The 22,239-nt window shown below is 44.3% G+C and overlaps 2 protein-coding genes across 3 annotated transcripts in view; one reads left to right on the top strand and one right to left on the bottom strand.

The window, feature by feature from the left end:
• The window catches only part of ALG9 (ALG9 alpha-1,2-mannosyltransferase), a 75,761-nt gene that overhangs the window by 29,849 nt on the left and 23,673 nt on the right, over positions 1-22,239 (top strand). The window contains exons 15-16 of one of the 2 annotated variants that reach the window (XM_057432063.1): positions 719-868; positions 1,202-1,599. The exons of the other annotated variant lie outside the window; for it this stretch is intronic. The gene's annotated coding sequence lies outside the window, so the exon portion shown is untranslated. Of the gene's footprint in view, positions 1-718; positions 869-1,201; positions 1,600-22,239 lie in introns of those variants that run through there. 2 annotated transcript variants of the gene reach the window in all.
• SIK2 (salt inducible kinase 2) overlaps positions 17,493-22,239 on the bottom strand; it is a 45,286-nt gene continuing 40,539 nt past the window's right edge. Inside the window, exons 14-15 of the mRNA XM_057432050.1 lie at positions 21,901-21,992; positions 17,493-21,089 (exon numbers count right to left, since the gene is read on the bottom strand). Of these exons, the coding sequence (XP_057288033.1) occupies positions 20,513-21,089; positions 21,901-21,992 (669 nt within the window). The 3' untranslated portion in view covers positions 17,493-20,512. The remainder of the gene's footprint in view (positions 21,090-21,900; positions 21,993-22,239) is intronic.

Consider the following 22,239-nt stretch of genomic DNA (forward strand, 5'->3'; position numbering starts at 1 on the left):
GAGCACCAGCAATGAAACAGATTGACACTGTCAGAAATAGGCTGAGGGAAGTCACGATTTCCACAGAACTATTTTTTTCTGCTTGTCTGCTGCAGAAGGATTTAAGGTCCCTTTCAGTTTTGCTCCTGCTTTCTCTGCCTGTTCTGGGGTTGAACTGTAACCTGCTCCAAAGGCAGGTGTATGTGTAAGCTAGTCATCGTCACCTACGGGTTTGTCTGGGCTCAGGGGAACATCAGAAGAGGGCGCTCCTGGACTCAACCATGTTTCCAAGGATGTTCAATGTAAATTTGCTCTTGTTTTGAAAGGAGAATAAAAAGGACACTGCATCTCCACAGGGATGATACTTATGCTTTTCTTGACTCAAGGTTTTTTCCTGTTTGAAGTTTTTTGTCTTTTTTTTTCTCTAAGAAAATTACTTGAAATAACAAACTCTTAGAAGCCAGGAGCTGAGAATGTGTGTGAAGAAGTAGGGGCAAAGGAGTTGAGGCATGTGGGGCAGATACCTTGGACATGAGTAACAGTTAATGAAATGTTGAAGCCTGCGTGTAGACGGGGAAGGCATCAGACTGACTTAGCTGAGGATGCCCCAGGCCAGCTATCAGGTGTGACTGGCAGATCTTCACAGGAGCTGGTTGTTCTAGGATAGGTACATGGCATATTGACAGCTGGTCTGTCATGTCAGAGCGCAGCTGCTGTTTGGCAGCTCTTCTCTCCATAGGAATGGGGAAGCGCTTCCATGTTGCATTGCCAATGTAAAGGAGATTCCTGTAAAGCATGGTGGGGGAACATGATTTCCAAAGCAGACTGTGTATCCTCTGAGTGATAGTGAATGGACTGGACTTGGGGTTTGGTACCTGGGACAGTGATGGTCAGTGGTCAGATATGGTCAAATAGACCTGCTGTTCTTCTCCCCTAATCCCCTGCCTTGTTTCTAGGGAGCCTAATGCTTAGACAGTTCTTAGTTGTGGCTTTACTGGTAAGTACGCGTACTAAGCTCAGAGGCAGGGACTGTCTTAGCATTTGACTTCACCTTTCATCCAACAAAAGGTATCAAGTTAGAGGGTTATATGTTTATTTTGTTGCTGTAAGAGGGCTTAAAGTAGCAGTGGAGAGAAGCCCTGGTAACAAAACTCTGTGGTTTGAGTGCCTAGCTCTCCAGGCACTGCTGGAGGAAAGAGCTGTGAATTTCTTTCTCCTCCAGCAACTGTCAGAACCTGAGCATCATCCCAGCCTTGCTGAGATTCAGCGCATGTCCCCGTGAATAACTGCACGTCTCTAGCTGCTTGCCTGGAGAGGTACTAACGAGGCCCCATCTGTCTGCTTTGCAAACTCCAACTGTGTCTGCTAAGCAGCAAAAAAAGGTCAGGCTGGACGTACAAGGTGAGAGAGCATCACCCTAGCAGGATTCCTGATCAATGCAGTCTTCTGCTGCCTTCCTACCTGTTCTTCATCCAGAGGGGAACTGCTGTACAAGACTGTAGAACTGCAACCAGGACAGGACAGAGTTTTGTTGTAGGATCAGTGAAGAGGCAGGGCCTGAGGCTGGATGCAGGGGTGGAGTTTCCCTTGTTGCCTCCAAACAAGTGCATATGATTGGATGCCTCACTAGAGACTAGACTAGAGAACGAGGAAGTTGGGTCCTGTGCAATACTGTCACTCACTTGTAACTCCATGAATCGTGCTTGGGAGGTGAATGACTGGGTACGTGTTTAAATATGATTGACAAAACATCATGCTTCAAACAGCTGTTTCTAGAAAAAGGCAAGCTTCTCTGTGTTCCACCTACAACAGAGAAGGCTGCTCTGGCCTTCTCTAGTTTCTAATAATCCACATGACACTGTTGTAAATACTCCTACCTGGAGAAGGCAAAGAGATGTCCTCTCAGAAGTTTCTTCTGTCTTGTCTTGAAGTGGCCTGGTTGGAAAGACTGGCTAGCTAGTGAACAGCAGGGTGGAGAGCTGATCCCCGCAATTATTCTGCCTCAGAACATGCTGTCCAGGTGCTGCCCTGTGCTGCAGAGCCCAGCCCTGTTTTCTTCCTCATACAAAGGGGAGGCTGTTTTGACCTTTCCCATTTTTAATCTTCCCCTCCTACTTGGCTGGGGAAGCTGCAATTTCAACATGTTGTATCTGAGTCAGCAGGAAACAAAAACAGGGCCACTGGATGTGGGTTTTGTGGTGAATTTATAAGCAGTGTCCCTGCTACTAGGTCTGGTTTGAGACCAGCTCAGTGGTCAAGGCATAGTAGCAGCGATACACCGACTGGGCTTGTCACCTTATTTTAGGGACAGGTAGCTTTCCTCATCCCTGACATTCTTTCTACTGCTGCAAAATACTTGAGGCAGGTGCAGTCCTTGCCTGCATTTCACAGTGCGTTGCGCTGTGGATTCCTGGACTCTGCTTAGTGCTGGTGCAGGTGTGAGAATCCCATGGGCCAAAGGAAGAACTGCTGTTACTAGGCTACTTGGCTTCTTAGCTTGTTCTTTAGACAAGGAGTGGGTGCTTGGCTTTTCATGGGAAGAGGCTTTTATACTTCTGCTCCAGCATCTCTGCTGGCTCTCGCTGCATCTCTGAAGAGACAGAACCTGCTGGTACCCTGCTGGCTTGAGCCCACTGCAGCTGGACTTGGATCCTCCTTTAACTCACGACTTCTCAGGAATATGCTCTGGGGACAAGCAGGAGCTTTTCAGCAGCTTTATGCAGTGCTGTCTGAATCACACAATAAAAAAGTCCAAACCCTATTATTAGACTTTGGAAACTGCTGCCTTAGAGACAGGTTTGCTTATAAATATCCATTATTTTCTCTCTGGCTCTTCACTAGGGAAGCTGGCAAGAAAACAGAATCTCTGCATCTCCAGGATTTGCCTGCCCGTGCTGTTGTTGCTTCTTTCCACCTGAGCTCTTCCAGCCTCCCAAGTTCTAGCTGTGCTAATAAGACATTCACTTCAATATCAGCAGGGTAGCAAACGTGAACTATTTTGGAGCGGGACAGGAAAACAATAAGCAACTGGGAGAGCACTTGCCATGTAGATAACGCAAACCAGTTGCTTTGGTGGTTAAAGCAGAAGTGCAGGGTCTAGTTCCCTACTCAGCTCCAACGCTCCCCTGTGAGAAAGCCCCAAAGCTTCTTGAAACAGGGATGACAACGTTTCATTTCTCTGCCCTGTTTGAGGAGGGACAGATTTAAAGACCTCCAGAAATCAGTGGAAATGCTGATTTTAAAAAGCTTTGCAGCATGCCTCTGGACTGCACTGGCTATCTTGTAACATGTGAATATGTCTGACCTAACAGGACTGCTGTCTCATTCAAGTTTGTTAGCTTTCCCATCCTTATGAAATAGCAGTCTTCTCCCCATGCTGGCTCTACCCAGCAGATTGCCCTGACTCTCCCACCTCTGTGTGCTGCTGCTCTGTCTCTTTCAGTTGCTTGGCATGAGTACAGACAGGTATGCAAGTCTCCTAGTCTATCACAGGAATGCATCTCTGGCCTTGGTCAAGGTAAGTAAGCACTGTGCTGCCTGTTGTGTGGGGCAGCCTGAACCACGTCTGCTCCTGGCATGCGTGAGACAAGAGGGCTGCGGATGTCTCAGCTTCCTGGTTGCCTATCTTAGTGAGAGCGGTATGCCCTGCCTGAAATCCTGCTGTCAGTAGGAAAGTTTTGACTGTATGTGTGTGTGCATGTTGAATTCCTGTTCATGTTGAATTCCTGTGCAAGTTGGGCTGCTGCCTGGCTGTGGGAGAGTCCTCTGTGTGCTTTCCAGATTTCTGCAGGCATTTAAAGCTATGCAATATTGATAGTACACCAGGCAGGGTGGGAAGATGGAGGTGCTGAACAGGTAGGGAGCGAGGAAACTTGATGCCACCCCACCATGCCGAGAGTTTCCATTCTCCCTTGCTCAGGGATGCACCCTTTGCTACTGTGCACAAGAACTGAGAAGCTGAACCAGGGCCTTCTGGCAGAGCAAGGCCCCTCCCTTTCAAAAAGCAACCCAGAAGACTTTCCTGCCTAATTGGGATTATTTTTGGATCTCATTTTCTGTAGAGTTGACACCTATTGACAGATAATCCATGTCTGTAAGGAAAACTGACAATTAACTGCTTCCTTTCAATTAGGAAATTATTTCAGTTATTTCCTCTACCTTATAGAATTTGTAACAAATATATTACTGTCTGTCCAAAATAAATAGTCATCCTCATGTGGAGCTGGTGCAGAATCCAAGGCTGTACTTGTCTTTCCCAGCAATAGCAGGCCTGGGGATGAGAGTTGCTGTGAAGGAATAGATGTAATCCTCATTCACTTTTTGACCACAGACAGATGAGAGGGAATAATAGTAACATAGGCCGAGAAGAAATGGGTGGTATGATTTCTACTTTTTGTGACAATGTGGAGAACAAGGCAGAACTGCTAACTGTAGGAGTTCTTTTATTTTTTCTTACATCATAAAAACTCTATGGAATTTTGGCCACAGCATATATTCCATGGTATTCAGGCAGGGAGGTATTTTCTCCTAAACACAGGGAAAGAAAAGATTACAGGTGCTTGCCAACAGACTCAGGGTTAATGGAACTACCTCTTAAATGTCAGTTATGGTCCAGCATGCCTGCTGCATTAATGATTTACAAGAATAGCAGTGTGTGTATCTGAGCTTTCATTATGAGAATGGCTGTGATGTCTGTGAGAGTCAGATGATTAGAGCTGTGTTACAACCCCCAAAAGCCTTCTTTTAACTTTGGCTGTCGGGCAGTCACCACACAGGGCACTCAGATTGCACTGATAAAGGACTGTGCATGAGACAGTCCATGAATTTTAGTGCTTTTTACTCATGAGTTCACAGATGCATTCCTGTGGACTTTTATCTAACAGTGGGGTGATGAAAATTGTTGATGTGCTTTTGTGCTTGGTCTTCATGCCCTAAATAGCTCTGGTGAGTTCTCGATCAGCTGACTGAAATGCTGATGGTGTTTGGAGAGCAAATTCTGCTAAGGAAAGCTGGTGCAGGCAAAAGCTGAGTTGTTCAACCTGTAGAAAGGACTCTGACAAAAGAGGGCAGACCAGTGTCCAGTATCTCCCCAGCAGGAGCTGGGTTTAGTTTCCTCTTCTGGAGCACTGGAGTTTCTGGCAGTCTGTTCTAACCCCATGGCCATCCTCCTCCACTGGGACAAGGAGGTGTGCACACTCCCCAGGCCTGTTTACCCTTAGTGGTGGTATGTGAATTCCTTGTACGTTTTTAGGTTACTCTCTAGAGGCTGCAGGCAGGCTCTGGGATTTCTTTGTACATGAACAGAGCCATTGTGCAGACCAGTTGTTTAGTACCACCTTCCAGAAATATTTGCTAAGAAGCTTCCTTGAAGTTTTTTGTAAGCCCAGTGTGCTTGCTAACTTGGGAGGGCTTCTCTTCTGTGCCAGAACTGCCCTCACTAAAAGGAGAATGAGCTGGCTTTTTCCAGTTAACCAGTCAATATTTATTCTTCCAAGCAAGCTGTTAAAATGCTGTTGCTCTCTTGTTTTGGTATTTGTTTCTCCTGTCTTGCTGGAATATTGCCCCAAAGTCTCCCACACTGGCAGCTCTTGTTTGTGTAGCAATGACATGTGGGCGTTCATAAAAGACAAGGTTGTGGGAGCCTTCCAGTGATTGCCAGGTCATGTTTTCATTTTCTGTTCTGAGTGTGGAGTATGTTTCAGCCCATCTGCTTCAAGAAAGGCTGGAGTTTGGGAAGAGAAAGCCACAGGATCATTTGTTCAATCCCAAGGTGAAATCTTGCTTCCACTGAAGTTCATGAGAAAACTCCTGTTGACTTCAGTGGAGTTTATTTATGTTCTGTGTTACCAGCACAAAGGCATTCCAGGTCTGGTTTTGGCAATTCCCACCTCCGCAGTTTGCTGTCTGCCTTTTTGTCCTCCATCACTGTGTGCCTGGGCTGCAACCCTAGTGTTCCTCAGCAGCTCCCTGAAACCACGACAGAACACATAATAAAAAGTGGGATACTATTTACCCTGGTGAGAATGTCAGAGGCATCAGAAAAGCCCTGTCTCATCAGACCTTCAGTACAGTGATGCTGGAGTGTGGGTAGCCTGTCCCTTAGGCCTTTTTGCTGAGTTCAAAATTAGTTCCACCTTAGACTGATAGAAATGAAGCTGGCACACCTCTTCCATCTCCCCTTCCCCCATAGAGTTTAGCATGGTTTTGATCATAGTCTTGACATGATTTTGTATTTGTTACATGTAAGGATACATGGCATCAAAACGATGTACAACAGTAAATGTCAGCCTAAAGCTCTGTGCACAAATCCATGATTCTCCCACACTGGCCTGATCTTGACAGGATACTCTTCAAAACCCCAGGGTACACATGTTTTTAAATGACATTTATTAAAGCTGCTTGTGTGTTAAAGTTCCCTTACAGAAATGGAAGGAGTATTTGGACTTCCAGATAACCATGATTCTTCCTAGTGTGGAGAGGGAAGCGAGATGCCCTAAATTAAGAAAAACTCCTTTGAACCTGTCTGAGTAGATCAGTGCAGAGGGATTTCCACTCTGATACTGTGTTTCTGAAGCTGGGATGTAAGCCAGCTCCCACATAGGAAACTTTTATCAAGTTAGCAAAGTTTTACACCTGTAGTTTGCTGAGACAGAGTGGTTAGGGTAGTTCTGTAATAGCCAGCTCAGTGCATGAACTGGAGGAGTCATTTCTAGCTGCGTTTTTCTATGCCATCAAGCCATTTGCGTGTGTACTGTAAACCATGCTAAGTTGGGCTCTGGTGATGACAGTCCACACTTGCATTACTTGCTGTGTAAAGGTAACAAGGATGCTCCTTAGCAATAGCTTTTTGGGGAGTCCTGATAGACATCTTGGCCAAGCCTTGTCTTAATGGATTTTTGTGTGTGTGTACCACTTCAGTATAGCTTGTGTGTAGCATTAGTTGGAGCTTTTTCACTGCAAGTCCTTGGTCTAGCAGCCTGCTCTTTTTTATTTTCAGTTATTGTGACACTTAATTTCCTTATTACTGCAATTTCCTATAATTACCAAGCATTTTTTTTGAGAGAGGAATTACATTTGCTGCCCTGCCTTTCAGAGTAGTTGCTGCTGCCTTTCTGGTTTCACTAACAAGAAGCTTGAAGATCTTCACTGTGCAAATTATTTAGTTTGTCTAAATTATTTGGCTCCAGGAAGAAACTTTCCCTCTCCACTAGTAGGGGAAGGCAGCATGGTCCTTAATTGTATTCTGCAGCTTAGCCAAGTGAAATCTATCTTTATGCCCTTGGAACTGAAGCCAAAAGAAAATACCCCCCACTGGTCCCTCATACTTTGCAACTCCTCGCTGAGTGAGTCTGCTTCCAAGTGCTTGTCTCTCTTGAGATTTAAAACCACTGGGGTAATTATCTGGTTTATCTTTGTTTAAAAGTCCAGGTAGAAAAGACTGGAAAGAGTTTTTGTGAGAGTGGAAGAGCCTGGTCTGGACAGTTCTGGAAAGCGTATCTCACTCGTGTGCATTATGTTTGTGTTGATGGCTAGATACAAGCCCCTAGCTTGTGATTAAAGGCACTAAGCTTACTCAGGTCTCGAGTTGAAAATACAGCTTTCCTTCTGTGGTACTGCTTGTGAGTGTAAGCCCACACCATCACCTACCATCTGTCTGGATGTACTGTAGCGATGGCATTCTTCCTTGTGATAGAGTATGAAAGCTTGAGCAGAGATGTTTCTGCCTCCCTGGTCAAAAAACCTGTCCAGTGTTGTGCTAACCAGTAAAGCTCCTTGTCCTTCATACAGCTGCAGTCTCTGGCCTCAGAGAGTGAGCTTAGCACAACTCTGCCTTAGTTCTGTGTCTGTGTGGGGTAACTGCTCTGTGCTGGGCCTGCCTCAGAACTGTGAAAGCAGAAATAATTTGTCAAAATGGTATTGACTTGCTGGTACCTAAAAACTGTGTGGAAAATCATGGAACCTTTTCAGGTACTGTTTATACCTTTGCAGGGAAGGGGATTAAAACTCATCCAGCCCCAAAGACAGGTTGTTGTTGTCTTTCAATAGCACAACTGGGAATATGTTGCCCTAAACCTATCAGAGTATGAAAGCCCCAATTAGGCTGAATTCTAAGAACATGATGAGGACCATTTGCAGCAGCTGTCGGGCAAAGTGGAATAGGCCTTGTTTGTGCAGCTGTGGAGTACACAGTTCTCCTCTTGCACAACTTGTGTTGCTTTGACTGCTTTATTCCAGAGAGCTTGTACACCACGGCGCTGGGAACAGTTTCACAAGCTAGAAAATGAAGTCTCCAATGCCTGCTTCCCTCCAGCTTCCCTGGCAACATGGTGCAGATTAGCTTGGTTGGATGGAAATGGCTTCTTCAGCTCTTGTGGGTGTATAGTGTTAGGTAATAACTGAAGAAATGCCATGGCATGTTTTTCTTGAAGGCAAACTTTTGGATAGTTACATTCTTTTGACCGATGGTAATTTACAAAGCTTAAGGAATTTTTCAGGTGATGCTAGGTTGACTTGCTGTGTGATTAATGAGCAATTATGAGCAGATATAAATAATAGTGGATTTAAGTATGTATAGATGCTATAATTAAACACTCTATTATAATATTTATTAATATTTAATTATAGATGATGAAGTTTCTCTATAATTCTGTAGAACTTGACTGATATTCTTGGGGAGGGGACAGCTCCTCTGTTTAATTGCAGCAGTGTCTAGGGAATAAAATGCTGTCCAGACCACTATTGGTCTCAATGTATGATCTCAGTGGCTGGAGCCTAGTTAGCGTGCTGAGAAGTGCCTGGCTTTCATGATGGTTTCTTTCTGTGAGTACATTGTCTTCCCAAACAGAAAGGCAGGATGACCTCATAACAGGGCAGCGTGGACACAAAAGGTTGTCTTAGAGTCTCTTTGCTCATAGCGTCTAGGACATACTCTTGAAAGTAGGTGCTGTGTGTAATGGCAGACTGGTCTGAAATGTTGTGTTCCAAAGTGGAGCAAGACAGTAAGGGTGAAGTGATGGGTAGAGGACATCAGTTAATAATCTGGTTAGTAAGTGCAGAAAATCTTTAATGTGGTGAGTGCTAAGTTGCTTGTTCTCTTACCTCTAGATGGAGGGAAGAGCTCAAGATCTTCCCACCCTGTTATATTGCTCATTTCACGTGATGGGTAGGATGGATTTTGCAATTAAACGTAAAAATAACTTTATCTATGGATTTTATCATGGGTCTTCCAGGATTTCTACCTGCTTTGAAAGACAAGCCCCCTATGCAAGCAGCTTTACCTAAGCAGAGAAGGCAGCAATAGAGAAGGAAGGAGACCAATAGCGAGGGCAGGGAGAAACCATGTCTGAGGTTCTTCCAAAGGAGAGTGGCCGCAAGGCCTGAAAATGCTTTGATTTTGGTGGGATTTCACATTCTTCATGGAAGTTCTTTGGTTTTGTATGAAAGGCACCTCAGAAAACTGCTCTTGCGTCCCACAACCTATGGTGTGCAAGAAGGGAAATATTTACCCGAACCCCTCCTATGTGACTCTGCCTGTGTCTGAGACAGCTACCTTACACAGTGGAAGCTGCAAACACCCCTGTGCTCATTTTGCTTCAGTTCTCTTGTTCTTGCCGTTGGTTTACTGAGCCACAGTAAAGACACAATAAAGACTGGACTGTCTCCAAAATCCCCTGTGACAGAACAGATCCCCCCCAGCAAACTTTTTAGCTTAGCCTGCCTTATGACTGAGACCTGCTTCAAAAACAGGGAGAAGGGCTGAAAACAGAATGCAGCAGCTGATCCTTGCTCCAAATACCCTGAGTGCTTAAACTACCTATTGCTTCAGGAGGTCAGATGCTAGTGGCTGTCAGCTGCCTTTCCTCTTAGGAAATTTTTTGGCCATTTTTCTTTCTGTTTAGATACACCCCATAACCCCTCACATGCTGCCTTCAGTCCAGAAAAAAAATGCTATGTTTCTAGAGAGCTAGAGGAGTGTGTTCTGCACGATTGTGCAAACCGGTGGGGTGTTTGTGGGTTATGGGAAGGCCATTGCAGAGGGACAGTGCCTGTAAGAGCAACATACTGACTTTTTTTCTGTTTTATGAATCAAACCCTAGGTGCCAACATCACACTGAGGATGTTTTCCACAGACCAAGGTGTTTGGTAGTAAAAAAGAGCTTTTTATGTGTTGCATTGTCTTCCTGGAGCTCTCCTTTCTGTTTGCTAAAATTGATGCTTGGATCACATCAGCCTCACCCCAGTGGCTTTTGCACCAAGAACACCGCTAGGATGTGTAGATTGGAGCAGGCATGCAAGCACCAGACCATGCACAGCCTGCAAAGTGTGGCACCAGGCAGATGGACAGCACAGTCGTCAACCTTAATTCTGTGCAGCTGGAGCATTTGTGCCTGCCTGGCTGCTGCTAACAAGCTCTGATTGCCATTACCTGTGAGCATTCCAGAACCATCTCCCTGGTGGAGTGGGATGTAGGTAGAGTGTGTAGTGATTGCTGCATGGGCTTGCTGATAGCTGGCGGCATGGAGGTAAGACTGGAGGAGTAAAGGGGATTTGATTGTGGGGTGGAGGTGTACTGCGAGGGGGAAGCTCACTGGCTGGCTGGAAAGGGGCTGGGGAGGGCAGCTGAAGGGTGTCTGAGAGCTCCAAAAAGAAGGGTGTTTTGGTGATAGAAGCAAGTCATTGCCTGATAGGATTGAAGGCTGGTACTGTGGCAGGACAGTGAGAGCCGCACCTCTGGCTGCAGGGAGCAGTTTGTTCTCAGTCTGTACAGAGCACGTGCTGTGTGAGATGTGGCTATGCTTGGCAAAAAGGATAGTGGTTCCACAGCACCAGTGGCTCCCTATAACCACAACCTGATGCTGAGTTTCTGTATCCTGCGTGTAGCATGTCTGTGTTAGGTCCTGTACAGACTGTAGAATCCCTGCCCTGCGTGGCTTCTAGTCTTTCCTAGGAGATGGTTCCTGAAAAACCTATGCCTATATACCAATAGCCACTGCTCTCTGTTAAGTAGGATGCCTTTGTTTATGTAGTTGACTTGATCTCAGAGGTGAGGGTGGAAAACTAACTGCTAAGTACAGATAATCTTTGTTACTAGGTGAAATGTGCAGCTGTTTTCTTAGTTGCTTTATAACTGAACATCTCTGAGCTGCTCAGTGACTATAGGAGGTCTCTTGGCCTGAAACGTATGTTTTCCCCATCCCCCTGCGACCCAGCTAGGAGCAATGGAGGGCACACTGTACAAAGAGGGCTGTAATAAAGCTGCCAGCAGCTGACGTTGCTTTCCCCTCTTGAGGTTTTCCAGGCTTTATTTTTAGGCAGTTTACAATTAATTGTTTCGGAGAAGGGAAAAAAAAAAAGCCATTGTGGCTTCTAGGAACTGTTGATATAAAAATCAGCCCTTGTAAAGACTCATATTCTGGGAGGAATACCCCAGGGAATGACAAAAATCTGGGTCGGTTGTGCCAGGGCTCTAGGCAACATGTTTAAAATAAAGCAAAAATGCATGGGTATTTCTTGCACTTTGTACTTCTCACTCAGCCTCTAGTTCTGAGTCAGGGGTAATACACGTATGAGCTGCTTATGAACCCTTGTTTTCTTGCTCTTGCTGTGTTTATGTGTGGATTTATCTTGATCAGATCATGTCATCTGAGCAGGTCTGAAAGGAGTTATCAGGGCTTGTTGGTGCTCAAGAAATGCTTGCTCAGGGAGCTAGACTATCTTTGTGGTTCCTTTGAAGGAGGTTGTGTGAGCTTTTCTGATGGTGATTTTGTTGGTGTGTTTTGTGTTTTTTGTGTTTGTTGGTTGGTTTGGGGGGGTGTTTGTTTTTTTTTATCTCTTGGCCAGTGAAATTTGGCTATTTCTGTTATTTCTATTTCCATCAGCAGCTCTGCAAATAATCTCTGTCTTGCCACCACTCCAGCCATCTTCCTGGGGAATAGCTTTCTCAGAGCACAAAAAGGGTTAAAGCACTTCAGAACCTTCCTTGGCTTTCTGTGCTAAATTACCTTAAACTTTTGACAAGTAGGATGGCCTAGACAGATGTGTTGACATGGCAACAGCTCCGAGGAAAGTCTTGTCAAGAAAGGAGACCAGCTGGCCTCCAGTCATGACAAGGTACTGCAAGCAGGAGGCTGCAGCTAGTGCCCTGGCTGTGCCCCCACATCTTGCTGTCAGGGCTCTGATTAGTGTGAATAATTTATGTCCCTCTAACAGCCTTTAATGCAGCTGCAGTGACGTGAGCAGCGCTAACAAGACTCAACTGCTAATTTGCTGCATTAATAATGTCCTCCTGCTTTTGCTCATAGCAAGTATATCCAGGGAAGGAGGTTATAGCTGGGTTTTCTGCAGGAGTGGTTCCAGTTGTGCCCCTCTTCACCCCAGGCAGCCTCAGAGCTTACAGTCTGCAAGGCTGGGAACCTGGGGTGGGAGTGCATGCCTGAACTCTGACAGGCACGACCACTGGGTTTAGCTCCCCTTCTGCCTGCTCTGAAGGCAGCAGACCCAGCTTGCTGGAGAAACAGTGTGGCCTAGTGGCTGGGGTTTGAGCACTCAATTTTCCAGCTTTGCCAGTGTTTGGGGGTTTTTGGGGGAGTGATGGAGGTGCAGGATTCTGCCTTTATAGGTACTTACAGAGTTACTTGCCTAAGCACTGCTGTTCCTGTACCTACCATTTCCTGGGTGCTGTGCTTTGACATTCTGACAGTATTTGCTGGTCAACACTGCTGTGCAGTTCCCTTTAGTTGTGAATCCCTCATGCAGATCAGACTCTGTATACTGGCTTGTGGAAGGAAAGGACCCCAGGTCTTGCAGAGCTGTAAGAAGGAGCTCTAATGGCTTTGTAGGTGTTTAAGCATCTGATTCCTGAGACCAGCAGTGAAGTGGCCTCTCCAAGTGACTAAGATGTAGAGCTGTTAATTGTAAACAGAACAGGCTGTCCTGGAACAGGGAAAGGTTGCCTTTCTGAGAGGTTTTGCTTTTTGGCATCCATGTATTACTGTACCTGTCTCCTGGTACATTAACTTAGCAATGGTGCTGTAATACTGTGCTTTCAAAGAAACAGATACCCCTGAGAAGCAAAATGTATTTATTTCTTGCTGGGGGTGGTGGTCCTGGAGAATACTTACTCCATCTGATGTAACATTTTCCATGCAAGCCGATACCTGGGCTTCCCAGACCTCTTTGCAGCACAGTGTGCTCAGCAGGCTCTGTGGAAAAGGGTAATGCATACCCAGGTGACTTCAGTACATGGTATTATTTACCCTATTGACGTCAGCAGCTGCATGCTCTTGACTTCTCTCACTATAGCAGCCTGCAGGAGACGAGCTGCAGAGAGCTTATGAACTCCCTAAATGTGCCTAACCTTTCCAGAACTCAGCATATAATTCTCAGCTAAGAAAATGTCCTATTAGCTTTCCGTGTGCAACCCATTTTGCTTCTATTCCGCAAACCAACACCGCATGGATTCTTATTAAAACACTGTAGCCTTTATTTGCTGATAAGTCAGTTCAGCAGGGACTTATGTAAAACCATATTATAGCATTTTCCTTGCAGAAAATTACCACATTTAAGTACCTTTTTGAGCAAAGAGGTCTCTTCTGAAACCACCATATTTAAACTCTTTCCTAGCAGTGAGTGACAGCTCTATGGGAAATGGAGCCGTCCCACTAGGAATATTGTATATAATCCTTGCTGGAGAGCCCTAGAAAAATGGACAGATAGGACTTTTGAAATGAAGTGCAAAGATCAGATGTACAAGTCTCCTTTCCCTGAGTAGCCTTTTACTGATATCACTGCTTGTAGAGGGGCAAAGAGAAATAGATGTGTCTCATCATAATTTCATTTTCGTTTTAGCAGTAGGTTGTGCTTGGTCAGAGTGTTTTGGCCATCCTGGTATTATCGTTTGGTGCTGCTATTGGGTGCTTCAGTCTCAGCTTTGATTAAAAAGTATGGCTTCAGCAGTTTGGGTTAGAAAAAGCTGCTTTGATGTGAGCTGAGTGTAACAGGAGCAGAGCAGAGCTGTCTGCCTGGGTTTGCAGGCAGTTTTTGAAAGAAGTCACTCTGAGCCATGTACTGAACTGCCCCTTGTATGTCTGTAGCTTTGTAAGGCTGGGTGGGAGGTTAACGAAGGTTCCTATTTCATACTCCTGCAGTCTGGCTGGTGGGAGAGGGAAGATCCCACACTTTGTTTAGAAACGGTTGTGGTTAATAATGTGGCAATATAGCAAACCACAGTGTGGGTTCTTATAGGAGGGGAAGAATAGTGTATTTTAAAACAAACCCGGCTTGAGTTGCTTACACCCTTGTACCCACATGTTGATGAGCACGTTGCTGTGATGTGTATATATCCATGTGGTCTGTTTGGGACTCCTTACCATGATGCTGAGGAGAGGGATGGTGCCCTAGGATATCCTGCTTGTGTCTCTGGTTGTTCTTAGATTGGTGGTGATGGTCGGGTTTTGGATATGCCTTTTGACCCCTTTAGGAGCTGAAAAGGTTCAGTTTCTTAATATTTACCCCCTTCTGGCCCCCACCACTTACTCTGTGAGGCCCTAGGATTAACTGCTCATCCTTTGTAGTATTGGGTGATTTTCTAATATAATACGCAGTTTTCCTCTTTGGTGTCAGCTTGTGGATAGTAAGTTATTGGCACTAAATGGTTTTCTCTGTTGCTGAAACTGTAAGTGTGACTTTTCATTAGGAGCCTTTTAAATTAGAACATATTGTGAGCTACACATGTCTTTCCTGGTTTCAGTTTCCACTCTATATTTGGATTTTGCACTCAGATTAACCTAAAATCTCTTAGTCTGTCTGGATGTCCATGCTCTGTTATAATTACTATTTGTTCTACTAATTTTCAGCCACTGAGAATCAGAATAACCTGTCCACACCTGGTGAATATAATGTTTGGTCCACACAGAGTATATTTCTTTAGACTCTGAAACCTTAGTGTCGCTGTGTTATTCTCTGTATCTTGAGGTGTAAGCAATAGTCCAGGTGCTTTGCAATCACCACCTTAAAGCAGTGGAAGCAGAAACATTCCTTGCTTTGCAGTTGCCATTAAAAGGCATATCAATCCCCACTGAGAGAGAGTGTTTCCCTTGATTGGTGAAGCTTTCAAATTGAATCTCATTGTTCTCTTTTTTTTTCCCCTTCCTTCCTCCCTACATGTTTTTTACCTCCCTGCTGATTGTCCTGCTCCAGTTTCTTTCTTATGTCTTCCTTGACTCTGGTGCAAGGTGAACAGACTCGTACAGATGCTATGCACCAAATGCAGACGCAGTTTTAAAGCTGCGCTCAGATTGTAAAAGCCTAATCAGCAGAAGAGATGTGTATGCAGTCTGCTTTCACCCCATGCATAAACTGTGGTGATGGTTGGATGCTACCTCATGTGTATTGTGTTCCTGTGACAGCTTTGCTGCTGACCCATCTGCCAGGGACTTAAATGAGCACAGTCAGCCAGATAACAGTGAAAAGGAAAGCTCTGCTGGCCTGAGGCCCAGCAGGGAAATGCTGTGTTCTGCAACTCTGCAAGGGATTTAAAGGCTCTGACCTAGTCTGTAAGTCAGAATTTATCTCAGTGAGGGGGAGGGCTTTATCCTGTCTCTACTGGAATAAGGAGGATTTAGCCTTTGCATTTTGGGACTGGGGGATGGGGAGGGGGGGGTCTCTTCCGGGCAGCTTTTAAGGTTAGTTGAGGCAACCCCTCAATGTGTGACCTTCTCTGGTTCTGCTGACCGCTAGCAGTGAACGGCTATGTCTATATGGGAAAGTTCTTTTTTTCCTGTCCCTATGTAGCCTGTTTGTGGTGCTGTTGGGGAAGGAGTGACTAACAGTCCCTGCCTCTGTGCAGCTTGAGTCATGCTGTGATCTCTGGCTGACGTCTCTGCTGAAGCGGGGCACGCAGGCACACACTGCGCTTCACCCCTCGCTTGGATCATTGCCCAACATGGGAGTTTTAGGAGTCAGCAGAGGAGCAGGGTATGTGGGAAAGCAGCCGTAAGGGATCTGTTGAACGTGTCAAGCTTGGTGTAGAGTTAAGGCACAGTGTTACCGGTGTCCTGTCCGGGTGCATAGTCCAAAGGCTTCTTGGTACTTCTGATTCATAGAAAAGTGGAAGATGATCAGTCAGTCGGTCAGTACTGTTACAAACCAAGCTGCTAACTCTGTTGCAAAGTGTTTTGTGTCCCAGTGTGTCACACAAACTGCTGGGCTGCAGCTGCTCATGTCCAAGTCGTAGCTGAGGTTGCTACACAAATGCTATTGCAGTTTCAGTATAGGTGAATCTCCTGGGTACTATGCTCATTTTTACTCAACCTGGCTGAGGGCCACAGGAATGGTGCTAGTGATACTGAGGAAAGAGCTATCGAGAGGTTTTTCACATACACGCTTGCATCATGAGTTTTTGTGCCATGTAACTATTGTTGCAACCCTATGAAAGAACTTTAACTGTTTCCCTGTGTTAGCAGCCTTCTGGTCTCTCATGATGCTCCCCCTGTGAACAGCATGGCATTTTGCTTCTCCACAGAGCCTCTTCTGGAATTGCCTGTTCTCTCTCTGAATGCAAGCTTTCTACCTAAATTACCAGAGCAGACATGGTCCACTTAGGGACATGGTTGAGTGGTGGACTTGGCAGTGCTAGGCTATCAGGTAGAGTTGATGATCTTTTAGGTCTAAACGATTCTGACATTCACCCTCAATAGGACAGGAGTGCTGTAGTGCTTCAAGCAACACAGCAAGATGAGTTTTTCACTGCTGTGTTGCTTACAGTCCTAGAGGAAAGAAGCCTCTCTTCTAAGAGCAAAGGCAAAATAAGCCTATTACATCCCACATCAGGGTAAAAGGTTGTAAGCACTTATCAGGATGCAATTCATCAATATCTGTATCTTATTCTATTCTTGGGAGTGGGGCTTTGCATCTCAGGAGGGTTCAGTTCAAACTTGCTATCTGAGCAGAGAAGGGGGAGAGCAGAAACCAAGGCTAATCATTTCTGATTCTACAGAAAAAAAAATTTTTCCAGTTTTGCCAGATTTTTTTTTTAATCTGAAGTAATTTTGAAGGAATCAGCTATTAACGAAGGTGGAAAATGCTTTAAAAATCTTGTGGCACAAAGTTTTCCAGTCTCTACAGAAGACTGCAGTGACCCATGATTCTTTGGTCTGTCTTCAAGACTGACAGATGACCTTGCCTGTGCTGGAGACGAGCTCCTGAAGTGTTTTGTCATTCCCTGGCATAGCAGGCAGTTATGATTTTTGTTAGTGTTGTTGAAGCTATTAGAATGCTTTATCCATTCACATGTGCCTTCAGAAATGAGTGGTATCAACTACCCCAAGTACGTCAAAATGGGAGGAAGCAAACTTCAGTCTAGAAAATCCAGTCTTTGCAGTGGACATTAATTTTCTTTTTTTGCCATTTGTACCTTGGTGCCCCAGAGACAAAATAGCCTCAATATACTACATAGAGGCTGCTAAGAACAGAGGAGGGGTAGGGGCTGCTTTAGCTCACTACATATTTAAAAATGAAATGCACATATTCTTTATTTTGTATTAATACACTGTAACTGCTTTACAGAGTCCAGGATCTCAGTTGCATGTAAATACTACAGATGAACTTGCCAAACTGGAGCTCACAAAACTAGTGCATTTTTCCCAAAGCCGAGACTAAACCCTCTAACTCCTTAAAAAAATACATTAAAGAACGTACCACACACACACATATTGCACTTTTCTCCATATGAAATTTTTACCCCATATACATCACACCAAAGTCTCTTCAAAGGAGTCTGTAATACAAGATAATAAAGCTAGTAATTACTTTAACAGTAGTGTACACAGTTCTCTAATGTTAGATGTAACAGATTTGAACAAAAAAGCCACTTCAGAGTAGTACAAAGTGGTGCCCAATGGATACGCTGCTCTATTAGAAGCCTTTTAGTCTAATTGGCTTGAAGGAAATTACATGAAATGTTAAATATGCTTTTGGTTGAGGGGAAGAGTCAGGCTAAACTGTATTAAAGAAATACTGTAGCTTTCCCCTTACCAGCACTGCAAAGCTCAAATGAGCTTAGACTAATTGGCACATCCTGATAAATGAATCACAGAACTCACTAATAGTATTATTTTTATATTTGAGTACTGAAATGTTCAGTGTCCTGGAGTTGGATGGGGAAGGAAGAGGTTACAGTTATGGCAGTAATCCGGCTCCTGGAGCAGAACTGGGCCTGACTCCATAGGTGTTGTGTGTCCTGTTAGCAGTTCTCTCCATATAGCTCCTTGAGTGGTTGGTCTGATATTAAAATTCCAGAAAGTGTTTATTATGCTGTGGGTAGGGAAGGAGGAATGAAAGGACAGGACTCTTTGTTGCCTCTTTTTGCAGTAGTGAAATGCCTGGTCTGTTATGCTGCAGTATTTGTCAAGCTGTTTCCCTTCCCTTTGTTAGTCACTTAAGGTGTCATAGGGATTTCTGTGGGATAGCTGTGTCAGAGAAGTTTCCTTTTGAAGGGAAACCACACAACAAAAACCTTTTTTATCTTGGCTATTTAAAGTAAAGCTTTCTTGCCCTCTTTATCTTGCATTGCAGAAGTAGTGTATAACCCTGTTCTTTAAATTCTCTTTTGCTGATGCCTTGAGAATCACTGTGATATCAGAGGTAGAAGCTGAGCACTTACAGATTGAGTCCAGCTGCACAACTGGACCGATACCAGAGCAGGCTACCTAGCAACAGGAATTGCCTCTCTAATTGTAGTATGTATGAAGCCCGGTGCTTCTGTCAGTTGTTAAACCCTTCCTTCACACAGCCTACAATGCAGTGACTAAATCCTACTGTTCCACTTTTAAATGCAGTCTTATTGCTGTAAATGCTGGCTGATTATCCACCTTGCTACGCTCTCATTTGTAGTATCAAAGATCTTAGCTCACCAAACTTTCCAGCAAACAGGGATGTTTCCTACACGATCAGCACAGTTTCTCTGCCATTCTTTGTGCTTTAATGAATCTGCAGTTGTGCTTAATGTTTGCTTAGAAAAGGGCTGAACTGTCCAGCTGTCAGCCTTGTTTGTCTATAGTCCTGTAATGTCCCACAATAATTAAAGGCTACAGATAAAACTCAAATTAGAGATCTAAACTTTCTGCAGATTCCTAATCTATGCTCCTCCTGTGACTTACATTTCAGGACTGAAAGTTCTGAAGACACAACTGCTTGTCGAGTATTTCTTGAAATGGTTGATACATCAACAGTTCGTGATGCTAAATATTGCTGCAATACTTTCAATGTTATATATACATGAGCAATCAAAACACTAAGAAAGTTAAACACATTCCACATGGTGGAATGTGTGCTCTGAAGGGACTTTGGCTAAAGCAAGGATATAAATGGGGCATTGTCTACTTTCTTCAGAAAAAAGCATATAGGCTGATAAAGAACTGAAAAAGGCACAGCACTATCACTTCACAGGGTTGTTTTTTTAAGCTCATTGTTTTTATCCTTAAATTCTAAACCCCTAAATAATTGTCCAAATATACAAAGCTCAATAAACCACCAGTAACACATACCGCTAATTCAAAATACAGTTTGTTTGCTTGCTTTTAAAATGCAACCGAAGGACAGATGGATCCTTTCCAGTGATCAGAACTTCTCCAAGACAGAGCCTTCCACAAAGGCCTGCCTGCAAAATGGGTTGATTTCAAAAGCCACCCAGGTGGATATTTTTGTTTTTGTTTTAAATGTCATTGGCTGGAGCTCTTGATTTTTGTCAGGGTACTTCTTACCTTCTATCTCCCTGTTAAGCTAATCCTTTATACTTCAGTATTCTGTTCCCTACCCAGAGGTCTCTACAAACCACTGTGGTGCCCTGTGTCAGTTCCAGGTATCTTTTGACAAAGTCAACATGTCACTTAGCAGAGATCCAGAAGCTTCCCTTAGTGGGCAATTAAGAGTTCCTTGGCAGGCTTGGAAAATACTGTTTACTTGCTAGCAGGAGGAAGTGGAGGCTGCCTGAGATGCCTGGTGATCTTGGAGACTTACCATCGAGTAGTTCCAGATCAGTAGCTTAACCATCAGTTGGATGCCGAAGTGCAACTCTCCTTTAATTCCACCTCACGCTACTGTTTCAAGAATACTACAGTTGCCATCAGTGCAGACCCAAATCTACCCTGAATTTCAATGAAAACTATTGCTTTTTATTGCCAAGAAGTACAATGTGCACTCATTCTCATTTCTCCAAGTGAATGTCATAGAATCATAAGGGGCTCTAAAATTCACCTTTTTTACCTCCTCCTATGCAAACTAGTTCTTTGGGGGATGAAACTGCACTATCTGTTCTCTAGCCCCTGCCATCAGCCAGAGGGGCCAGTGGCCAAACACTTCTTGCCACCTCCTGCTTTTGTTTTCCAGTCAGGTGGATTTTTAGTTCCCCTGTTAATTCAAGGGTTGGAAAATTACCATGAATTTTGGGGTAAAACCAAAAAAAAAAAAAAACCCAAAAAATTCACATGCTTCTCCATTTGTCCTGTCTTCCACTCATGTTAGTTACCCCATGGTATTAATTCACCAGGACATAGCCACTGTGCTGGGGATCTACAGTCTCCATCATTTCACAATCAAAGAGTCCAGGCAATTCCGATAGGGCTAATGCATCATAGTTTGACTGGGACTCATGAGATGCAGAGCTGCTCTGGCTGTCGGGCAATGCTACACTGCTCTGTTGTGCTGGGTCCATGGAATACTGGCACTGGTCTGGGTAGTCTGGCTCAGAAGAGGTGACAACAGGCAATTCACAAGTCTGATATGAATAGGGTAAGGACTGTGGTGGCTGCTGCACCTGAACTGGTGACGACAACCGTGATGAGCTGGTGATTGGGGATGATGGCAGTGGATCCAGCTGTACTTTCTGGTATTGACTGAGGAAAGGGTCATATTGCATTTGTTCCGAGGAGGGCTCCATCACGGGGCTCAGAGGCTGCTGCAAGCTGAACTGGGTTGACTGCTGCTGCTGCTCCTCCTGGCATGAAAGTGGCAGTTGACTTGACCTTGGGTATGAGCTCTCAGCTATTTGCATCTGGTTAAAATAGGCCTGCAGCTGGGACTGCTTCTGGAGAAAGAGTCGCTTCTGATGCAGCCTGAATCAAGGACATAAACAGCAATTATTTTTGCCTTTTGAAGTGTTAAGCCACTAGCATGAGTCCTGCAGGCTAGTCACTCAAACAGTGTAGCAGGGAGTGAAGTGCAGAATTGGACAATTTCTGGACAATCTTGTTTATTAAATTTTACAGCAGGCCAGAACCTTTCAGCAAATACACACAGGGTGAGTTTTTAGACCTCCTTTTGATAAGTTTTTTAATCACCTAGTGAACTGGCAATTAAAATCTTGGCTATAATCCATACATGTTTTTCAGAGGAGTTTCTTTTCTAAACTGATGTTATACAACAAGAAAAAGCTGGTTTCCTGCACTGTAAAATTACTGCATCATGGGTATGAGACAGGAAATACCTCGGTGACTGCAGGGCTTCCCAGCAGGCAGAAATACATGATCCATGTTCTGACTTACAAGATATACTGCAATATGTAGGTTATAAACAGTGGGTGGTTTGGAGGATGAGGGTGCAATTAAGTATGACCATGTTAGTAGTAGGGTAGCTTCTGCCTATGCTTCTATACACCCATTAGCACTAACTGAAGTAGGCAGGTATTTGCTGTTTACCTGCATCGTAGCAGCGTTAGCTCATAAAGAGCTCCTAGCACAGAAATTTGTAAGCATGTGGCAGGACTGTTGCCCCTCTTTTAAAAGGGGGGCTGCGTCCTTACACATTTTAAAGTGAAGCTTTCCTTTCTGAAAGGAATTTATAATTGGACAAAGATTTTTCCAGTTCTCTTATTTCTCTTGAGAGTTAGAATAAATAACATATCTGCATAGTCTGAAAGCCTCTTACCTGTGCTCTTGTAACTGCTGTTCCAGACTCCGGGGCAATTCTTTGCAGTATAGCTGGCAAGTATTCTGAGCTTTTGACAGTAGAGTAGGTTTCTGCAAGAAAAGCAATGCTGTCGTAAATTGCATTTGATTTTAATGCATTAGTCCAGAAAGCAAGTGAAAGAATCCTTAAGACAGTGTAACTGCCCAAGCTCCATTTTTCAGAAGCTGTCAGTAGAGCTACTATCTAAAACCACAGGCCCTACTGTTTATTGGCTTCTAACTCTTAGACAAAGAATCTCTTTGCTTGATAGATGGTATGATAAAAATTTAATGATGGATTTCTTCCCAAGTGAAAGAG

Source organism: Pezoporus wallicus, unplaced genomic scaffold (assembly GCF_028554395.1).
Source record: "Pezoporus wallicus isolate ANWC-B61680 ecotype Strahan unplaced genomic scaffold, APGP_CSIRO_Pwel_v1 scaffold_8769, whole genome shotgun sequence".
Taxonomy (NCBI): Eukaryota; Metazoa; Chordata; class Aves; order Psittaciformes; family Psittacidae; genus Pezoporus; species Pezoporus wallicus.